General features: G+C 40.0%; 1 protein-coding gene across 1 annotated transcript in view; it reads right to left on the bottom strand.

Annotated features, from left to right (window-relative positions):
• Window positions 1-23185, bottom strand: part of ADAMTS18 (ADAM metallopeptidase with thrombospondin type 1 motif 18) — an 86349-nt gene that overhangs the window by 42850 nt on the left and 20314 nt on the right. Inside the window, exons 4-8 of the mRNA XM_081335725.1 lie at window positions 15454-15736; window positions 12297-12496; window positions 8995-9078; window positions 6753-6912; window positions 5242-5347 (exon numbers count right to left, since the gene is read on the bottom strand). Of these exons, the coding sequence (XP_081191851.1) occupies window positions 5242-5347; window positions 6753-6912; window positions 8995-9078; window positions 12297-12496; window positions 15454-15736 (833 nt within the window). The remainder of the gene's footprint in view (window positions 1-5241; window positions 5348-6752; window positions 6913-8994; window positions 9079-12296; window positions 12497-15453; window positions 15737-23185) is intronic.

The following is a 23185-nucleotide window of genomic DNA, read 5'->3' on the forward strand; positions in this document are numbered from 1 at the left end:
CTCCCCTCTCACTGTGGAGGAAGCAGGGCAGGCTGGCATCTGGCGGGAGCTGGCAGGGCAGTCCTGCGCACACGCGTGCTCCCCGGCTGTTAAGAAGCACTCCTTAGCAGCCGGGGAGTGCGCGCGTGTGCAGGACTGCCCTGCCGGCTCCCGCCCGACGCTCTTCCCTCTTGAGGCAGCATCGCTCCCCGGCTCCTAAGGAGTCCTGCACACGAAAAATCTTGAAAATCATCTCAAAAGTTGGGGGGTCGTCTTATACGCCCAGTCGTCTTATACGCCGGAAAATACGGTAACATCATCCATGCTGATGTTGCCAAGTTTGGTAATGAAGCATCTGCAAGAAAACCACCAAACTCAGAAAATACCACTAACCCCACAGTACAGTCCTGAGCTAAATATTTTCTCTGTTGTTGGTTAAATGGGAACTCCCTAGGGAGAAATGCTTTTTTTACTTCGTCCCATGACAAAGTCATGGGAGATAGAATGACTCTTTTCCAGGACTCTCCACAGTGACACTGACCCACCAGAAATGAAAACAAAAGAGAGGACGTGGTGATAAAATTGTGTCCCTGACAACAGCTTGTATGACTGAAGGAAATGACAGCCTCATCCATCTCCAATCATGCATGGTTTGCATATGGAGTAGTGTTACCAAAGCTGGTGTTTCTCAACTGCATCAATTTTAAGATAGGTGGACTTCAACGCTCCAAATTTTCATGCTGGTTTGGGAATTCCAAGAGTTGAAGTCCAGCCATCTTAAAATTGTTGAGGTTGAGAAATACCGATCTAAGAGAAGGGAAGGTGGCCTCGTTTATACAAATATAGCCACAGTTTCTGCCATTTTCTAAGAGAATAAACCATTTTAACTATGGAATCTCCATCACTGTTATCCACCCCACAAGTTCGATAGAGAATATTACCGGTGCCTCCCTCCAGTTTTTCCATTTTTAAGCCTCTGGCTTCCATAATTGAATTCAACCTCATTGGCTGAATTTCCAAAGAAGGATGCTCTAATAAAACTTACATGATTTATTTAAAGAAAAAAAAACCTACCTATAATTGTTTCAAATGTTCTCTCCCCTCCATAATTACTGTCTGACTGCTAATAGGATCATTAGGCAGCACTTCTAAAGGACTGTCTGCCTCTAGGCAACTGAAGTGCGTGGTTGCCAATTTCCCATATTATTCAGCTGAAAAGGCGCACGCTTGGACAAACGACAATGGGGGAATTTCCTAGCAGTTATTGGCAAATGAATGAACTTCAGTCTTTCCAAACCACTTTTTTTTTTGGAAGGCATTTCATAAATGCTTCCTGTCCGGATATCAACAATTATATGAAAGAGAAATTTAGGAAAAGGAGGAAAAGGAGAACAAAAATCCCAGAAAGAATGTTATTTACAGTGCACCCATCAAAACAGAAGATTATAATGCAAAATCATGAAAAATCTATTGCACAATTCTTTTTTATTCTCACTGAACTCGGTCTACTAGGTAACTCTCATTAATTTTAATAAGGGTGTTGAAGGATAATAACATTATATGCTCAGGCCAAAATGGCACCTTCTGGATGGCTTTGGACCAGTGATTCTCCCTCAGTCCAGGGGAAAAATGGAGAAGGGAATATGATGGACAGTGACTTGATCTTCTGGAGAAAAGCTAGAGAAAGCTTTTAAATCTTTTAAAGCCAACATACTTCAATGCTGGGGATGAAAAACAATGCACCATTCTGTACACAGAATTGAATGATGTGAGGTGTAAGCAATCATTAACAGTATGTCTCAAAAAAAAGGCAGCAGACCACCTATATAATATCTGCAAAAAATATGATTGCAAAGAAGCATGACTGCAAAGGAATATAATCCTTCCGCCCCCACCCCCATCCAATCAGAACTGATGAAGCTTCTTAGATGAGTAGCAAAATGTCTTCTTCCTCAAGTCCAGTTGACTTTTGGGGGGAAAAACCAACACCTTTGAAGACAACCATGACCTGGATGACATGAGAATCTCCATAGACATCTTCTAACAAGGTGGATATCCATACAAATTCATTGAATATTCAGTCCATTATAGCTCAACTAACACAAGCTATGAAAATGTTAACATTGCCAGACAGCAGAACCATTTCAAAAACAACTGACAGTCTATTACCATCACATCACCAAAGCACACAAACCAACTGAGGCCCTCCATAACACCTCAAGCAAATCAAGAGAGCCACTAGCCCCAGAAGAAAAAAAAAACACGAGTCATCTAAAACATATAGCAAAAAGACTATAACAAACAGAAGACTAGCAGAGCACATCCATGAACACCAGCTAAGAGTCAGAAGACAAATTCTTAATTTCACAACATATGGACAGATTTAAGAATAGTATCAACTGAGAAACTGAGAGCATCCTACTAAATAAATAAATAAATAAATAAATAAATAAATAAATAAATAAATAAATAAACAAACAAACAAACAAACAAACAAACAAACCTAGGGAAGTCCTGGGAACTTGGTACAGACAAATCAGCCATCTATAGGCACATAGAAATAAACAACATTTACATAACATTCAAAATAGATAACAAAAAGTCTAAAAAGGAAACAAAAAGACCAGAACACTTCCTCTCCGGCAATTCACACCCATATAAGCAGGGATTAACACCAGACAAACAATGAGTAAACAACAGACTAATCAAAGAACCACTAAGGAGATAACAACATTCCCACCAGTTCTATTAGGGCAAGTTATGTCCTTAGGCATTCAATTGCTAACCTTTCTTTTTATGTACTACAATTGTGTAAAAACTGGAGCTCAATCAAACTATAAAAAAGGAATATGAGTTAAAGAAAAATACATATAAAAATGTCCCGGTCTCATTGCTAAGTAGGCCATTCCTTTAACAGTGTACAAATTGGATACATAGAGAAATACATGACTGAATCTCTGGATAATCCCTGTTTTTTCTGACCTTGCCTCTGGATTAACATCTCTCTTCAGTTTCTCTCACCCTGTAGCTTTTTTGTGATTGTGTCTCATGGTTTTGGCCTGTCAAGTTTGTTTTGTCACTTATCTACTTGGTGATCTGATCCACAGACCCATGAAGGGACCCACCAATCACTGTTATCATAATCTTACTCTGAGAAAAGAAGGGTAGAATTATATCACAACAGGATTAACCAATCAGCGCTGATTAAGCAGAGCTTTGAAATGGAAAAAAAATGATTCTGAGGAGAAAGTTGTGGACACGCTCCAGTCATAACGAGTGTGGGTCCTCCATAATTCTGCCCCTCTCCCTACCCTCCCCCCTCACAAAACAGCACACATCTCAATTCAAAAGGTCGAAGGACTGGATTCTGACGCTCATTGTTTATGGTTCGCCTCCCACCCATCCACGCCTGGCAAAAACTAGCACTGGGTTAGGATTAGCCTTTTAATTCCTCATTTCCTTTCATATGAAGAGAAATAGTCAAAGGGCCACTCATGCAAACATGAGGTCAGAGCCAGTTTTCCACTCTGTATTTACACAGTCAGGACTGAATAGCTTGGAACAGCTCATGCAGAATTGAGGATTCACCTAGCATGTGAAGACTGCAGCTTGGCTGTTGATAAAAAAAAAGGATGAGCTGAATGGAGCTGTCAAGCAACAAAGGAGAGTTTCTGTGTGGGAGGCATTTCCATAGAGCCTCCTCACAAAAGGACATTTGGGTTTAATCTTGAAACCATGCTCAAAGCCATGGTTAGATGCTACAGAACCCATGGGAATGCAAAGGTATGAAGAACCTTCACTTGTCTGAATGTGTCCCTTGCTAGTCCTTATCATAAACACTAAGTGGAAAACAATAGATATTAAAATCTAAAATGTGTAATAAACTGCATTCAAAATAGCCATGCAGCTGCAAGGACTACAACACAACCCTTCCAATGAAGGAAGATTTAATCCAGCATCTTCAGATAAGACTGATAATCATTGATTAATCTTTGTTAAATAAATTTCCATCAACTCCAACCATCAAAGATAATAGATTTTTTAAAAAAAAAAATAACCAGGGTATATTCAGAAAAGCCTTTTAGAAAAACAGTCAAACAAATATTCCAATATTCTGAATTATATAACAAATCTCTCAGTAAACATGTATGCTGTAAGCTAAATTCAGATCTGATCATCAAGTCTAGGTAAAGGTAAAGGTAAAGGTTCCCCCGCACATGCGTGCTAGTTGTTTCCGACTCTAGGGGGCAGTGCTCATCTCCATTTCAAAGCCGAAGAGCCAGCACTTGTCCAAGGACGTCTCCGTGGTCATGTGGCCGGCATGACTAGACGCCAAAGGCGCACAGAACGCTGTTACCTTCCCACCGGAGTGGTCCCTATTTTTCTACTTGCATTTTTACGTGCTTTTGAACTGCTAGGTTGGCAGAAGCTGGGACGAGTAACAGGCGCTCACTCTGCTACGCGGCACTCGGGATTCGACCCGCCAAACTGCCGACCTTCCGATCGACAAGTTCAGCGTCCTAACCCACTGAGCCACCGCGTCCCTTCGATCATCAAGTCTATAATTCACAATTTTATTCTTATCAAATGCTTGGCAAACCAAGAGAATGCATATCAAATGCATTCTCTATGCTGCTAGAGAATCAAATTCATAGTGAAAAGACCATTGCATTTGTGAGAAAGTCCCAACTGACTTTTCTTTAAAATTGGGGGACACATGTCCATGACTTTCAGATCATATTTTTTCCAAATGTTGATGCTTCCCCCAAAGTCATGTCAATATTTGGAGGCAAAGTGCCTCTTTTGGGCAGCCCCTACCTAAATATTATGCTAGACCAGGGGTAGGCAACCTCGGCTCTTTTATGACTCGTGGACTTCAACTGGCTGGCTCAGGAATTCTGGTAGTTGAAGTCCACGAGTCATAAAAGAGCCGAGGTTGCCTACCCCTGTGCTAGACTTTCAGATACCAATTTTGAGTTTTAACTATCCTCTCCCAATCAAGGGCAGAAAATTGTAACCGTGGTGATGTTACTACATTTCTCTGTATTCTTTGGTGATTAAAGATTTTGCTTTCTCCTTCTCTTATAATGTCATTATAAGAGGCAATAAAACCCTATGACCAGATCTTCAGTACCAAAATTTACATCAAACTGAGCACTAATAGCCTAGAGCACCATGTTGAGATACCAAGATTACAATGAATGAAAAGCATTTATTTTTGATACATTTGGTAGGGATAAAAACGTGTGAGAAATTGCTTACTTGTGTCCAGATTCATGGGCAATGGTGAATGCCAAACCAAGGCCAGTATCTTCATTGATGGTGCAGCTGCGGTATTTGCTGCACATTCCACTGATTGGAGCAAAGCCTGCCAAGAAATTATAGGAAATAGGAAACACAGTGGAGGAAAAGAATGAGATTATAAAAAGCACTGCATTCTGCTGCATAACTTTATGGAAATTAAGGCCACGTTTTAGAGGCTGAACATTCACGGCATATTTCGTTTCCCCGCGTAAAAGCAACCGACAGACATGGAAATAAGGGGGCCAATCCAAGATAAATTTATCTTGTCTGCAACAGCTGGCCTGCAAAACTAACACAAGCTCATTTTCTCTGCTGACTCAACATCAATCTAGGTCAGCTGGGAAAACGGTTTCAAAAAGAGATGCCAAGTCTTTTCTGAAAGTCAGCCAAGAGGAATTAAGAATGATTGGCTAGCGATATTTCCAAAATCTAAAACAACAGAACTGGGAAGCTTCCTAAGCACAAGGGCCCTTAAAACGGGATGTTTCTCTTGCTCAGATAATTCTTCTTTGGGGATCTCATTTATGTTGCCCCAAATCCTACTGTTAATATCGAAGGAAAAAAATAAAAGTTGGAGATCAGTTTGATTTTTTTTAATCATCTGTATTTTCCTCTTGGTTTGCCTTAGGGTTTTGATTAGACATGCATAGAGAGGTTTAATGTTACCTCATGCTACTATAGTTATAAAAATTTATATAATCCCATCTCACGTAGTCCTCAGTCTAATACTCCTTCTCCTGTCTATATTCAGAATATTTAAAATATTGAAACAATAGGTGAACTCGAATATTAAAGTGAATTATTATTAATAAAATAATATTAAAATTAATAAAAATATTGACATTAATATCATGTATGGTTTTGAACATGAGCTTGAGACTATCTATAGCAGCGTAGATGTAAAGGACTGTCCAGAATAGATGGACAGAAAGTTATCCAGAACAACAAATCTTAGTACCAACTAAGCCAATCACATTTCTCCTTCTTCAAACTATTATGCATGTTTGGTATTGATTGGTTAACTGCAACAGCAACTCCTGTTAATCTACCAATTATATTTCAGTGTTCAGTAAAACAAGATTTTGGCTGATGAATTCTGAAGCCAATAGGTTACAGGATAGGATAGGATAGGATAGGATAGGAGAGGAGAGGAGAGGAGAGGAGAGGAGAGGAGAGGAGAGGACTGGAAGGGACCCTAGAGGTCTTCTAGTCCTGCCCCCTGCTCAAGCAGGAGAATCATTTTGGGGTCCTTGGTGCTTTCTGAGCTTGGTGGCTTTCCTGCAGACGTTTCATTACCAAACTAGCTAATATCAACAATGTATTAGCTTGGTAATGAAATGTCTGCAGAAAAACCACCAGGCTCAGGGAGCACTAAGGATCCCACAGTTGAACCGTGAGCTACAAATATTCCCTTCCATCAACAGTTCATTTGCCACCCATGTTCCCATGAGACGTTTTCTCTCTCTTACCTAAAGTGTCACAAGGCTCATTCTTCCAGGAGCAAATATCAAATCCAGTAAGCAAGATAGCATGATCATGCCTCTTCCCATTCTTTCCAACCAAAGCTGACTGCCATTGGCAAAAACTGTTCAGGGACTGGTCTGCATGGTGGTTGATCACTAGTCCCCCCTATGGAAAAATTACAGATGATCACAAAACTCAAACCCCAGTAACAAGCGAAAGGAGAAATTCTAGGGAGGCAATGAAAAGTAGACAGAGAACAGCACGCATTTGCACTTGCTTTTCACTGTTAAGTACAACGCCATTGAGGATTCAGCATTCTGAAGGCCACCTTTTTCAAACATAGAATCATAAGGCTGGAAGGGATCTCCAAGGTCATCTAGTCCAACCCCTTGCTGAAGGCAGAAGACTTTATACCATGCCAGACAAATTGTTGTCCAATCTCTTCTTCAAAAGCTCCAGCGATGGAGTACCCACAAATCCAGGAGGCAAGCTGTTCCATTGTTTAATTGATCTCAATGTCAGGAAATTTCTCCTTACTTCTAAGTTGGATTTCCCTTTAACAAGCTTCCACCCATTATTTCTTGTACTACTCTCTGGTGCTTTGGAGAATACTGTAATTCAACCACATTTTCTCTTTTCATTTGTTGATATTTAGTTTATACTTGTCATTTTTTTTATCTATCAAAAACCATACTTGAAAGGCTGTCAAATTAATTATCAACTGCTACCTCAGTCACCTATTACGACAGTCAAATTCAATTATATGTATATAATAACAAGGCATGAAGCCAGAACATACACGCATCTCTCTTTTATTAAATTAGATAGAAAAAGGGCTTGCTACTTTAGCATTCTGATGAGAAATCTTTTCTGTCTAGTATTTTTAGTATTAGTTTAAAAACCTTATGAAAATATAGCAGAAACCAGTAGCAGCCCTTAGATAAGAGAGCATGGGCAACTTTTTTTTAAAGGCATGTAACCTTTAAAGGCAAATTGTTGAGTAAAGCTAAATGAAACATGGTCTTCAACCACTGCAGAGAAAAATATATATTTGATATCTTACTTAAATAAGGAACAACATCACACAAACAAGGTCTCTCTCAAACAAACAAGTTCTCTCTATATACATCTTTATCTATCTGTCTATCTGTCTGTCTAAGGGACGCGGTGGCTCAGTGGGTTAGGACGCTGAGCTTGTCGATCGGAAGGTCGGCAGTTTGGCGGGTCGAATCCCGAGTGCTGTGTAGCAGAGTGAGCGCCTGTTACTCGTCCCAGCTTCTGCCAACCTAGCAGTTCTAAAGCACGTAAAAATGCAAGTAGAAAAATAGGGACCACTGCAGTGGGAGGGTAACAGCGTTCCGTGCGCCTTTGGCGTCTAGTCATGCCGGCCACATGACCACGGAGACGTCCTCGGACAAGCGCTGGCTCTTCGGCTTTGAAACGGAAATGAGCACCGGCCCCTAGAGTCGGAAACGACTAGCATGCATGTGCGGGGGAACCTATCTGTCTGTCTATGTATGTATCTATCTATCTATCTATCTGTCTGTCTGTCTATCTATCTATCTATCTATCTATCTATCTATCTATCTATCTATCTATCTTTCTCTCAGACATCAAGTGCTTTTACCTTTCTGGAACCCTTTATTGATTTGATTTTGAGGAAGACCATTAGCCTATCATAGCATAATACAACCCCATTTTTCATATTCAGTTTGAGGAATAAGACCAGGGGGAAAGGAAGATGAGGAAAAGGAGGGACAACAGCACATGGGAACATACTCTCAACAATCAATGGATTCCCATTAAAAAGCCTAAGAAAAAGAAAGAACACTTGCAAATATCATAGAGGAAATACACATAAATATTCCCTTCCATTTCTAAACAGGGAGGCAAGTTTCCTCTTAAAGCAAGGTAGTGTTAGAAAGAGAATTAAGAAGGGCCCGTTTTAGTGTACTCCTGATAAAGGAAGAACTAAAATATGTACAGATCCATTCTATAACTTTATCCCTTGCAATTTTTTCCTTGTAATAATTCTGGCTAAACAAAATTTTGTTAGAAACTAGTTTTCTGGGTTACTGTTATGAATTTGACAGTCACGGTGTTATTGCATATGGTTCATAAACTCAAGAGAATCACCATGAAAATAAATTCTTCAGAGCAATTTCTTATATAATGGGCTTGTGTATGAGCCTCAAAGCCCTAACCCTTAGTTTTATGTAAAACACATTCTGACCAAAACTGACTTACAGGTTCTTGCTCCAAAAGAAGAAGGCTCACAACAATGATATTGATGTCGCTTCCAATTGTACCATCCTTGAAAAGACTTGAGACCTGTGAAAAGATTAGCATGGCAAAGAAGATAAGGGGGAAAAATGGTTGGCAAGCAATACTGATAGGAAGATCAAATTCACTCCTGACCCAACTATGAGATTAAAATAGAAATGGACAACTGAAGGCTTGAGGGTCACACGGAACACATCCTCTGTTTGTTTGGGCCCCATCAAAAATTGTGCAGGAAAAATTGTGTGGTAAACCAGTATATTTCAAAGACACTTTGGTAAACATGAGGGCATTAGTGAGAAAATGTGAAAATATCTCAACAGTATATTCTAATGAATCTAATCAAATAGAAGCAAGATTGACACATTAGCAAAGCTTTAACAGACCATGTAAATATGGACAATGCAGGACAACTATTACGGGAGAAAAAGGGCCTGGAATCACAAAAAAACTTTCCTCTCAGTTTTGCAAATTAGAGTGGTTAATTAAAATAATTGCCTTAGCCTGGTTCCTACTGCACATTTGATTTTGATTTAACATGTTATGGATGCCCCAACTATTGCATTTGACTATCCAGCTTTAGAGTTTTGGTTATCATGTAAATTATCTAACCAATTGTGGTTGACAATTAAACAAGTCATGGCTTCATAGAGCAATATGGCTCAATGCCGTTTCTGAATCTTAGAAAGCCACTGCAAAAGAAGGAATCAGCTGCAGAAGATGATCTTGAACAGGTAAGTTCATAAGACAAGACAGTGATCCTTCAGAAGTCAGCAAGAGTGTTATAGCCTAAGACCAGATCTTTAAATTCCTCCTGCAAACAGTCTAGGAGCCAGGAAATAATATACCTTGGGATCTCTTCTGTACTGAACTTCAGGCTTTATGCACCCTACTGATTAATGAAGGGTACAAGTAGCTGTGTCTACTGCCGAAGAAGCAAACATGCACTCCCACTCCTGCTAACACAAGCGAGGAGAAAGGTCAGGAGGGGGGAAAGGGAGCAAGTTCATAACCTCATTTCCTTCCTCACTTTGAAGCAAAGCGTAAACACTCAAGCAAGGCCACAGCATTGATGGCATTGTGCGATTTAATCTAACATGACAATGTGGCTTGTTTGTATCAATGCTGGGCATGTACCCAGTCGAGTCCTCTTGCAGAAAGAAATGGCCTATGAAAGCTCTAAGCATTATCTTTTACCCACCTTTGTTGCTGCAAGATCATCAGGTAAATGTTAACTGAGCCTCTTTCAAAGAGCCCGCCCCCCCCTTCTTGAAAAGCTGTCTATTTGAAACAGACAAATAACTATTATTACAATTAATAACAATGCTCATAGGCACTATGCCCTGGTCACCTCCGAGATGGACTGCTGTAATACACTTTAAATGAGCTGCTTTTGATCAGGTGCATCTGATGCAAAATGTAGTGGCATGGGCACTTCAAGAGCTGCATGCATTACACCTCTGCTTCCCAAGCTGCACTGGTTACCAAGTTGCTTCCAGATCCAATTCAAGGTCCTGGTTATGACTTTTAAAGACCTACGTGGCATGGGAGATTTATTTATTTTTTTGAGGGACCACCTCTCCCCAGTGACATCTACCCATCCCATCAGGTCCAGCAGAAGAGGCGTGTTACAGGTGCAGTCAGCCTGGGACTTTCACGGGGAGAATTCTAGCAGGAAAATCTTCTTGCTATAACCTCTGCCCTGATGAGCATCGTTCTCCCAGAGGTGAAGCTGGGCCAACCCAGTTAGCCTTCCAGTAATAAGCTCATGTACCCCATGATAGAGTGGAGCATGTTGGATGGCTACATCCTTGTCTTTTTATTCTGTTTTATGTGTTTTGTTTTATATCTGCCACCCATAGTCACTATGTGAGATGGGTAGGTAGGTAGGATGGTAAGGAGACACAGAGGGACAGAGGGAGGGAGAGAGGGAGAGAGAGAGAGAGAGAGAGAGAAATCGACATTATAAGACTATAATTATTCTCAGCATCCCTTTGTTGAGTACTCTGATGTTATAGTTTCTTGAGACCCATCATCTCTGTTAAGTTTCATCCTCATCTGCAATTTGCATATGCATAAATACCTATGTCGTTGTGAGCTTCCATTAGGGAATGCCTGATCACCATAAGAGTGGAATCCTGGACTAAATAAGTCTTTAGGCCCAGCCAGATTGGCTCTATCCTGTTCAAACGGGCAGAGGTATTGATTCTCTTATCAATAGTGCAAGTTGCAAACCATTTTCTGGCAGCACATCTCCAACTGCAAGTGCATTGGGATGTGCAAGGCAGCTGAGGCTCCTCTCAGCAGGATGCTCATTCTGTGCCACAGAATGAAATCATTCTCCTGGCTGAGGCACAGGGGCAACCCAATTTGCTTCATTTAAGTGCTTGGCTTCAAAGTAATAGTACTTTCATTAGCTGGAAGAGATTTTAGGCATGTAATATTCAACAACAGAAATCTCTTGCAGTTCCTGCCAGCACTGGATGGTTGGATCGATTGATTGTATCTTGGGGGGGAAAAACCCTTACTTTCATACTATTCCCTTTCTACATTCAGTTGTACTGAAGGACTGATTCCAGAAAATTTATGGAGAAAGAAATTGCCCTTGTCAGTCTGGCAATAGTGAATCATTGACCCACATAGAGATACTCATAGTAAGCTGCTAACACCCCTCATTAGGCCATTCTGTCAAAGACCAGATTAATTTTACATGAAGCTTCTCTTGGCAGACAAAGAGTCTAAAACAACACTAGCTAAGGCTGCATTTGCATTTGTATCTTACAAAACTCTGGCTTTGTTAACCATAAATTAGCGTGGGACTGATTAGTACTTCCATTAAAGGGAGGGGGGTACCAAGTTTTCATATTGTTCTTATATCACTTTACTATATTGTTTTGGACTTTACTTTGATGTGCATAGTAGTCTAGGACTGGTTATAAAATAAGAAAGAAATGCTGGATGAATCATTTAAGCCTGAGCAATCTAAAGCAATGTAAAACAGACACTCTGCTCTGTTTCTAGAAACAGAAGGGTCCACGCAGATGAGAACTGGTGTTTCCTATGAAATTTTCTCAAAGCAAAGAATTCTCTTGAAACACTGAACAATCCTAGTGTGCATTTTTAAACTAGCATTTACATAATTCAAATACATTGCATTTCAAAATGTACACTGCATTTCCCTGCAATCCAGATGCTGCCGAACTTCACCACCCTTGTAACCTCGAACCCACTCCAAGAGCCACGGTTTATTTGTCGAAGTCTTGCCTTACCATGTTCATCACCGTTAAGATATAGGTGGTAACGTTCTCCTTGCTGTGTTTCTCCAGCATTTTCCTATCTGCCACAACTAGCGTTTCAACATTCAAACTTCCACCCTTCTGATTTTTAACGGGGGATCTTTTCAACCTTGCTTGGCTCCCATATTCGTCAGATAAGAGGAATCTGTCTTCAGTGGGTGGCTTAGGACTATCTGAAATGAAACAGAGCCAAGATTTGGAAAAGACTCAGAACTGATTTTGTTGTTGCTGTTGTTCTGTCCTAAGGTGTGGAGGGGCTAAAACCTTGAATAAATCTAGGAGATTACAAACAAGGCTAAATGCCAAGCAAAAGTTATCTTCAGAGTCCTTTTCAAGATGTTTGCTCAGTTTTGTTAACACAAAGAAAGGTGAACAATCTTGAAATCAGTATTTTTGCCTAATGGTTTTTTATTATTATTGGCCTACAGGAAACATGCATTCATCAACCTCCAATCATTGCCTTCTCTTTTGTCTACGCAGTGCTTTTCAATCTCAGCAACTTTAGGATGCGTGGACTTCAACTCCCAGAATTCTCTAGCCAGAATATTGAGAACTGAAGTCCACATATCTTAAAGTTGATGATATTGAGAAATACTGTTCTACTGTATCTAAAAACAACAGTTCAAATGATGGTGTTGTGTGTGCGTCCAGTCCTTTTCTTCTCAGTTGGATTTCAGACCAACCTGAGAAGCAACAACTCCACAACAGATACTGTAGTTATAGAATAATGCTGGAAACATATTTTGCTACAAAATAAAACCCATCTGGGCCAAATGGATAGAAATGCAAAACATTCATGGAAATGGACCCTAATGTTCTAGAGCTCAGGTGTCAAACTCGCCACGTCACGCCGTATCGTAACTTTTTTTTTTTTTTGCATTGCCAGAGCTGGGGTGGGTGCAGCCTCCGTATGATGCAACTGGTCCGCCGGCTGGAAGTTTGACAACCCTGTCTAGAGGCAGGTTTTGCAAACCTGTATCCAACATCATATTCTAAATCAGCATCAAAACCACCAACGCTGCAGGATGAATCTCCTGTAGACTGTGTATTTTTCTAAAGAAATCTGATCAGGCTCCAGAGTAGGACCTACAAGACTTTATTTCCATAGGACAAGGCTCTTTACTGTCACCCCTATAAGTGCTTTTGTGAAACAGATTTCTGAAAGCCTGCAAAAGTTTGCAAATCCTGTTTCTTCAAGAGGGGGGCTCTATATGTAAAGATGCAGACATCTATTGAATTTGTATTAACAGTCATATCCCTAAACAGAACTACAAAAAAATATAATAAATGAAACTAAACACACACACACACATATCCCAAGTCTTCTAGGGAGGCACAGAAAAAAGCAAAGGGAAGAATGATGGGAGAAAAAGCATAGAGGTGACCTTCTACTCTCACAGCTTTTAAAACTAGCCCTATGGCTTCTTTTCAAGGCATACGCTTAAAGCTCTCTTCAGCTGGAAATATATAAGATCAGGAAAAAGGTGTGATTTTATTATTTTATTAATAATTTATTAACAAATTTTCCAGGCCACCATCTCTTGAGATTAGACTTGTCTTTGCTATGAAGAAGTAAAAAAGAAAAGAAAAAGAAATGATTAAAATAGAAAATAGTAATATCAAACCATATACTGTGAACATATCTCTTTATACCTGCCTGTTTTATATAAGAAATGAAGGAAGGAAGGAAGGAAGGAAGGAAGGAAGGAAGGAAGGAAGGAAGGAAGGAAGGAAGGAAGGAAAGAAGGAAGGAAGGAAGGAAAATAAAAAGGTTTTATTAGTTTTATACTGAGAATCTTAACATCTAGGAAAAGCTACCTTTACTAAATTGTTGGGGAAATTCATTTCACATTTGACAACCTAGTTTTCATAATCACATTTTAGAAGCATCCATCTGTGGAATTCATAGCAGCAATAAAAACAGTCTCTATCCTAAAGCAAACACTGAAATTCCGTTTATAGATTCAACTGAGAGAAATGTTAGGTATCCTGCCTCATATCTTGGCCTCCATGTATGTGCCCCAAACCCATATGATCCGATATTCTTGATCCATAACTGTCATTTGTCCAGAACTCTAGACTGTACATATAAAAGATTATCCATATAGTTTTATCCAATAAAGGCTGAAGTAGAACCAACTGATATGACCCTGAATCATGATTTCATTTCTATACAGGAATACACGAATAACTCAGGGATTTTAGGAATATAAGGAGGAATTCTGAGGTTGCAATCTACATTAAGCATATACTTTTCTCTATGTCACTGTAAATCTCATCAAGAAAAAAATTCATAAGATATAGAACACCTGATAAGCAAATAACCTGCTGCTGTATGAAAGCATCTCTACAGGGAAAATGTCAGCCTTCTGTAGTTGTAGATTGCCTGTATGAAAACATCTGATTATATGCAGTCAGATCATGCTTTAGAACAACTAAAATTACACAACTTGCAACTTACTGCTGAAAGTCATGGGGGGAGGGGTAGTAAACTTTTATGTGTTGTAGGGAATTCAGCACAATCTTATGAAAATGAAATAGAAAAGTCACTACTTCAAAAATATTTAATAGGACCGAACAAGATAAGTATGATACTGAATGTGATAACACCATAAACTTTTGGAGTGTTTCTTCAGCATAGGAGACAGATGCTGACATTCTGGTTGGAAAATGATGGCAACTGGAGTCCAACATGTGCCAAGCACATTAGGTTGGGAAGTCTGACATAATACCAATTATGAGTGTATGAACCCATTAGCATCCTCAAAAAAAAGAACCCAAATTATTTAGTTCTCCATGTACCCATTAGATGCTCACATGTATCCACTGACACCTGTTCTTAAGATGACTGAATACTGAATATTCCAGAAATGACTGACTATCAAAATGGACTATTTCAAATGGCCCATGTAGGGTGTGAAGCACTTCAGATTTAGATCCCTTCTGAAGGGCTTGGAATGGTCCATTCCAAGATGGTAAATTCTGTGACGGGCTTTTTGGACACCTCGGCATCCAAATCAAGCCTGTAAACCTTGAGAACGACAATAAGAACCTTATATTCTTAGGACTACTAGGTCAAAGAGAGAGAGAGAGAGAGAGAGAGAGAGAAAGAGAAAGTTTCCTTACATACATTTCTTGCGCCGTCCACAAAAATGCTGCTTTTGAAACCTTCCATGGTGATAATCGTTAGCTGGAATATGATAGTTGTGGGCAGTGAGATTGCTGTGATGGTCAGGGGAAAAGTGGTAAGGATTTGGATCTACTTTGTACCGGTGCACTTTCTCTTCAGCTGTCCGTTTATACAATACATGAGGGTGGTGTCCAGCAGGTGGCAAATAGTGAAGTTCCTGCGCTAGGTGTTGAGGTAATGGTGATATAAGGAAGTCATTCTCCTGTGTCCTTATCAAACCTGACTAAAGACAGAAATATAAAGGAAAGTATTGGTTATAAACAGTTTCACTAAACGCAGGTTTCTCAAATGCAGTCACAAATTATCAGTTTTGGTCCTTCTTTGAGGCACCTGTCCATGGGAATGAAACAACCATCCTCTAATACCTCTAAACACCCCACAAACCACTACTGGAGTCAGTGTGTGGTCTGCAACTTTGCAGTGCTAAGTTTCTCCAATAGCTACTCAAGCTTACTCTAGGTGTGAAGGCTTTCCCAGACATGGACCTATTAGGAAGTGGCACACGCCTCTTCAAAGTCAAAATAAGTGGGTATCATTAAAGACTACTTGGAGGAAGATTTGAAAAGGCTCCAACATTTTTCAGGAGAAATCTCCAAAGGAATGCCAAAAGAAGCCAGTAAGTTGGAAGAGAAATGAAGTAATAGGATGTGTATATTTATTCTCCTTGGCATGGAAAAAGTAGCTGCTCCTCCTCCTCCTCCCTCTTAGATCCCAGTCTAGAAATTTCATCCATCTAAAATACTTTTAGAAAGTTCTTGCTTACTAGAAAGACTGTATGCATGAGAAAATACATATTTTTTTCTGATAAGGAATTCTGCCTTTATTATCCTAATCTACCACTATTTCACTCGAGTTAACTCAACCTGAATCCTCTTGTGCCTTTGTTCTACAGATGTGCAAATACTTCATTGTGATGAAGCTTCAAACAAAGCATCCTTTCAAACAACGAAAGTTAGGATTTCAATAATGGGATTCTGGCTTCTAAGCTTCTAAACCTGAAGATGGGATCCATATTGTTTTACTTCAATCTTCATAACACTTTCTCCTGCAGAGCCTATGCTATCATACGAGGGTGGGAGACTTGTCCTGCAGTCTTGGCTGAAAAATCTTACATCCACGTGGCTCCATACAGGTCTCCAGGAAACCATGGAAATATGTGCTAGAGAGACTTCTTAGAGAAAACATACGAAGAAGGCTTCCAAGTTGGGATGCCCACAGGAAATTTCAAAGCACTCCTGGGAGATAGTGAATCTAGAGCCTCTTTAATGTACGCTGTGGATGACACTTAAGGTACCAACTTAAGAGTCTTTTCAGCATCTATAGGATGACTTCCAACCTGACTACCATCATTACAGATTGTAAGTTTATTTCAAGCCACATTACCAGAAAGCCTTTCAACCAGCAGCAGAAAAAGTCAGTAGGAGTTTCCATCACAACTTTTTCCAGAAGCAATAAGATGAGCAAACCGAAGCACATCTATGTCATTATGTCCTTAGTGGATGGTAGTTTCACCTCTGCTTCAGAACCACATGAGATCTACATTCTTCCATCTGGGGCCATCTAGTATTCTCCCAAACCAATAGGTCTGATTAAGACCCTGTTCCTACTACATAGCCTCATCTGCCAAACCACAGCTAAAGGCCAGTTTGAGAGGCACTGCACCCACCAACATAAATGTTTAATTATACATACGAAATGCTTCCGTTACGTTCAGTATCTGCAGTTTCAACTACCCTGCCTTAGATAGAAAATCAATGGAACTCTACTTGAACCTCTGCCCAAACCAAGGCAGGCTGAAATAATTTAGTGCATACTAGTACATCTAAGTGCACAGCCGCTAGTAGATTCTACATTTTAAAAAATGTTGCATGCAAGCAACAGTATTATATTCCTCCTTTTGTTTAAAGGAAGCCTGAAGTCTTGGCTTTTTTTATTCAAGTAGGAGAGCACACTTTTTGTGCCTTTAGTTAGAAGACCTTAAAGGTAAAGGTAAAGGTTCCCCCACACACAAGTGCTAGTCGTTTCCAACTCTAGGGGCCAGTGATCAGTCTCCGTGGTCATGTGGCCGGCATGACTAGACGCCAAAGGCGCACGGAACGCTGTTACCTTCCCACCGTAATGGTCCCTGTTTTTCTACTTGCATTTTTATGTGCTTTCGAACTGCTAGGTTGGCAGAAGCTGGGACGAGTAACAGGTGCTCACTCTGCCACACGGCACTCAGGATTCGACCCGCCAAACTGCCGACCATCTGATCGACAAGCTCAGCGTCCTAACCCACTGAGCCACCGCGTCCCTTAGAAGACCTTAGAGGAAAGGAAAGTCTATTGCATAAAACCGTAAATGAAAGCAGTTGCCAGCCAAACTGTCCTTTTCAAACTCCTCATTCATTCATTCATTCCATACAGCTTGACAAGGAAGTCTTATCGGTCATCTTCAACCAATAGATTCTCTTTTCCTGGGTTGAAACTGAAGACTCTTGGTTTATCATACTAGCTGGGGAATTCTTGGAGTTGAAGTTTTAAAGTTGCCAAGGCTGAGAAACACTGGTCTAGCTTCTCAAGGTCTACTTTTAGACCATACCCAAAGAGATAAAGGAAGATCAGAAGAGAGGCATGAATGAAATAGTGTGCATGCATTTGAGTCTGGGAATAACAAAGCTAACAGATTTAGCCTCTGTGCAAATAAATCCAAAATAATGAACTGGCTCTCATATTCACTCCCAGTTTTTGCAAATGAGTGTGCCAAAGTGTGCCTCGCAAATTTTCAATGCTAATATTTTGATTCCTGCTCTAAAGTTGCTTCTGTTTTTCTCATTGCTAAACAAACATTCTGCTAATCCTGTTTATTTATTTTTTCTTTAAAAAAGGAAGATACTGATCTTGTGCAGTGCCATGTATTAAACTCATACAACAGCCATCATGACTAATGTGGTACCATGTAATTTTTCCCCTGATACAAAAGTTTAATGGTTTTCTAATTTATTCTCAGAATGCTGGAAAATTGTTTTCATCTTTCTCTTGGTATTTGTTTATCAGTCAATTTGAGAAATTTGCTGATGATTGTTGTATGATATACATAATTTTACTACAGGGCCTGCTATTGAAATGGTTTTCTAGTAGATACCTTTTCATCCTTCTGAAGCCTTACTAGCTGCCCCACTTTCCCATTCTAAAGAATTCCAATGACAGTTCTTTTCTTTGAAATTTAATCAAAGCTATAAACATTTATTGCTTGTATTTTTAAAGAGAGAGAGAAAGAGAGGGAGGAGGAGAGAGAGAGAGAGAGAGAGAGAGAGAGAGAGAGAGAGAGAGAGAGAGAGAGAGAGAGAGAGAGAGAGAGAGAGAGAGAGAGAGAGAAGGAGGGAGAGAGAGAGAGAGCTATGTCCTTACTGGTATTAGTACATCCAGCTTCCTTGACTTCAAAGAGCTGACATGATCTTTATCAAGGTCAGCTTCTGTTAATCACTTATCAGCTTCTCTGGTTTGCAATTCTGCTATTTCATTCAAACCAGATGTGTGAAGAAGATCCAGGTTTTCTGCTAAACATCTCCAGTAGAAGGAAGGAAGGAAGGAAGGAAGGAAGGAAGGAAGGAAGGAAGGAAGGAAGGAAGGAAGGAAGGAAGGAAGGAAGGAAGGAAGGAAGGAAGGAAAACTACATAATACTGGCCTCTATAAAATACTGGCCTGATTCAATAAAAAGTAGCATGGTATATTTATATAGATATTATGCTGATGTAGATTCTTGGCCAACAACAACACCCGACCTTTCCTGCAGGCTTTCAAGCAGGGCTATTTGGAATAGGATAAAGGATAAATCTCATCCAAAGGGCTGACTTTACATTTTTAAATGAGTGATGATGTGATACCTATAGTTAGAATTTGCATCAGCATACAGTGTTCTTGGACAACGGTCCAGACCTCAGTGCTCTGAAAGAATCTACTGTTGATGCCTAACCTGAATCCTCCTTCATTTATTTTTGCTATTTCAGGGAGACTCTGCTACTATCTAGCAACCTTCCAATTAACCACCATCCCTCTGAAGCAGAAGGTGGTAGAATTCTGTGGAAAAAATGAAAGACAGACACCTATGTCCTCTGTGACTTAGCCAAGCAAGCTTAACAGGGATCCCTGACGATAAAACCATGGGCACCATATGTACCGTATTTTCCGGCGTATAAGACGACTGGGCGTATAAGACGACCCCCTACATTTCCTGTTAAATTATAGGGTTTGGGCTATACTCGCCGTATAAGACTACCCCTCTTCCAACGCACACCAAATAAAAATTAAAAAAAACATCAGATTTGGTTTTAATATGGTAATTTTAATTCAAATGCTTATGACATGCAGGTACTTAGTAGGAAAACTGTCACTTATAAACATAAGGCTGTTTGTCATCAAACATGTAAACATAAAACAGTGCAAGTGGATTAAACTTTTCCTAATTCACTCTAAAGCTTTCCCTGCGCAGACCAAATGGGAGATCCGCTCCAGGTTTTCCAGCCAGCCAGCCCAGTTCCTGAGTCAAATGTGTCCTTAGAGCTAAGCAGCTGCTCTGGCTGCTGCATTCCCCACCTGCCTTTCAGGTTGGGATAGACTGCAGCTGCTATTCAACTTTAGAAGGAAAGACGCCCAGACCCCAGCCTGTAAAAAATCACAGACTGAAGCTTCTTCTCCAATTGGTCCCGCTTTCCCTGCGCAGACCAAATGGGAGATCCGCTCCGGGTTTTCCAGCCAGCCCTGTCCCTAAAGTTTCAGCACCCAGCGTATAAGACGACCCCTGACTTTTGAGAAGATTTTCATGGGTTAAAAAGTCCTCTTATACGCCAGAAAATACGGTATGTATGTATATATGTATGTAAGTATGTACATATTTGGATGAGTTTGGTAGAGATCTAAGGGTGAGAATGAATACATTTGCCTTCCTGAGGCTTCCTGTTTCCATGCCCACCATAGTTTCAAAAGGGAAAACATTTGGATGATTTTGGGAAAGTCATTAAGATTAGGAACTAGAGAATTTTATCTTCAAGAATAAGGGTGTCCAACTTTGACAACTTTAAGACCATGGCTGGCCGAGGAATAATGGGAGTTGAAGTCCCCAAGTTGAGGTCACAAGTCTGACAGCTGCCAAGATTGGACATCCCTGTTCTAGAGTCTCCCCTTCTCATTCTAATCCATATTTGAGACTGGAAAGGGTCACAAGGTCAAAACTGGGAAGTTTTGCCACCCAGTGTTAGGGCCACTGATCTCTAAGAACCAGGGAGCCAAAAAGGGCAACAAGACCCACATAAGAGATTGCAGGTTATCCACTTCTTTAATGAAATTCAAATAAATAATGTCTCTTTTTTAGAAGAACTCAAATAAACCTCGCAACCACATTTTTTTTATTCCAGATTAATTTTGTTATGTCAAGTGACACTGTTAAGAATGTTGCTCATCTAAATAATTACCTCCCCTTCTAGATAACTACTGAATATACCAGTAGCCTTTGAACCATCAACATTTTACAATAGAGTCAAAGATATCCCCATATAGGAATATCTTATATATATGTATATGTGTATATATATGTATGTGTTTGTGGTGTGTGTGTGGGTGTGTGTGTGTGTATTAGTATTTGTTATTTAAGTCATCAGGAAAAGATGACACCATCACATGCAGTAACAGGGATCTCACCTTGGTATCCAGTATTTTGCAATAACAGTTTGTTTACTGATTTGCCTATGTCTTAATGAGATTAATAAAAAAACATTCAAAAAGAAAGCAATAAATCTGTTTTAGATTTTGCCATTTAAAGGATTTCCAACATCTGAAATTATTCCTATAGGATTCATTTCATCACTGATTTGAACCATCTGGAAAAGAATATCCTGTGTCTCCTTTTTAAAAATCAATCCATGGAGGACCCTTAACTGTAATTTTGCTATCGCAAGTCATATTGGTAGGCAAAGATTTTCAGAAATGTATTAGGAAAGTTGTCCTGGTTAGGGCTGATCAGCAATTTTTAAAAAAAAACGTTTAGCTGATTTATATTTACCTATTATTAATAATCTACATATTACCAATAGCTCAGTTTAAGTACATGTTTGAGATGTGGAAAAGGAGAAACTTTTTAACATACAGCGGCATCAGACCTCCGAACTTTCCGTCGTGGCCTGAAGACCCACCTATTTGAAATGGCTGGTCTGGCCTGACGGGGGATTATGGGTTTTAATCTGTTGTTTTAGATTTGTATTACTGTTTTAATTGGGCATGGGTTTAATCTTTTTTAATTTTTGTATTGTCTTTTTTATATATGCCCTGTGAACCGCCCTGAGTCCCTACCAAGGAGAAGGGCGGTATACAAATTAAATAAAACTTAAACTTAAACTTAAACTTATTGCAATTTTCCAGTATTTGGCTTTTCCCCAAGGTTTCATTGTTTTCAAATGATTGTTCTTCCTCCAGATGTTTGGAGTTTTAATTGCATATTAAGATTAGTTTTACTGCACAAATGACCAAAGTCTTTAGGTTGGGAGTAGGGAAGATATACATTTAATATAAATAAATGAATGTCCTACATGAATCTTAGCACCATTGCATTAACTTGACAAAATTACAGTCCTGACAAAGCTGGAAACCTGGTTCTAAAATTTGTCCTTGCTGAGTGAAATTGATCTCTGTTGATACATCAACAATTAATTACTTACAGACATGTTGTTGCTAATATTGAGCATACAAGCAGTGACACTACTGGACACATAGAGAAGGAATTGCCCTTCCCCAACTCTTTATATTTCTCCCACTTAGTCTGCAAAGCCTAATTAAGACTTTTGAAGGCAGCATCCATCCACTTTGGTAGGCTTGTCAAGAGAACTTCATGGACGTGTGCATAAAGTCATCAGCAGTTGAACTAAGCTTGGAACAGACTTTGCACTTGAGTACATCCAGGGCTTTTTTTGTCATAGAACGCTCAGAACGGAGTTCCGGCACCTTTTTGGGATGGAACCATATAGGGTAGGCAAGGTGGGTTGTATGACATGTGTGAGTTGCGGCACCTTTTTCTTTTACAAAAAAAGCACTGAGTACATCTAAAGGTAAAGGTTCCCCCGCACATGTGTGCTAGTCGTTTCCAACTCTAGGGGCCAGTGCTCATCTCCGTTTCAAAGCCGAAGAGCCAGTGGTTGTCCGAGGACATCTCCGTGGTCATGTGGCCGGCGTGACTAGACGCCATAGGCGCACGGAACGCTGTTACCTTCCCACCGTAGTGGTCCCTATTTTTCTACTTGCATTTTGATGTGCTTTCGAACTGCTAGGTTGGCAGAAGCTGGGACGAGTAACAGGCGCTCACTCTGCTACACGGCACTTGGGATTCAACCTGCCAAACTGCCGACCTTCTGATCGACAAGCTCAGCGTCCTAACCCACTGAGCCACCGCGTCCCTTGAGTACATCTGGGAAGCCGCTAATTGCTGGAAAAAGGAATGTACTAGGGAAGGAAAAAAAACATTCATATACGCACAGCCACATGCTTTCACCTCTTAACCATCTGGTCACATGCTAATTATAAGCATAGTGTACACAAGAGAGTTTCGCTGAAATTCCCTTGTTTTTTGGAAAGATAGTAAATTTTCTTTCCATCAGATTGAGCAACTTGGCCAAAGGTAGATATTTTTTTACTACAATGTTACATGA

The sequence above is a fragment of the Vipera berus genome, assembly GCF_964194415.1.
Source record: "Vipera berus genome assembly, chromosome: 10".
In the NCBI taxonomy this organism is placed as follows: Eukaryota; Metazoa; Chordata; class Lepidosauria; order Squamata; family Viperidae; genus Vipera; species Vipera berus.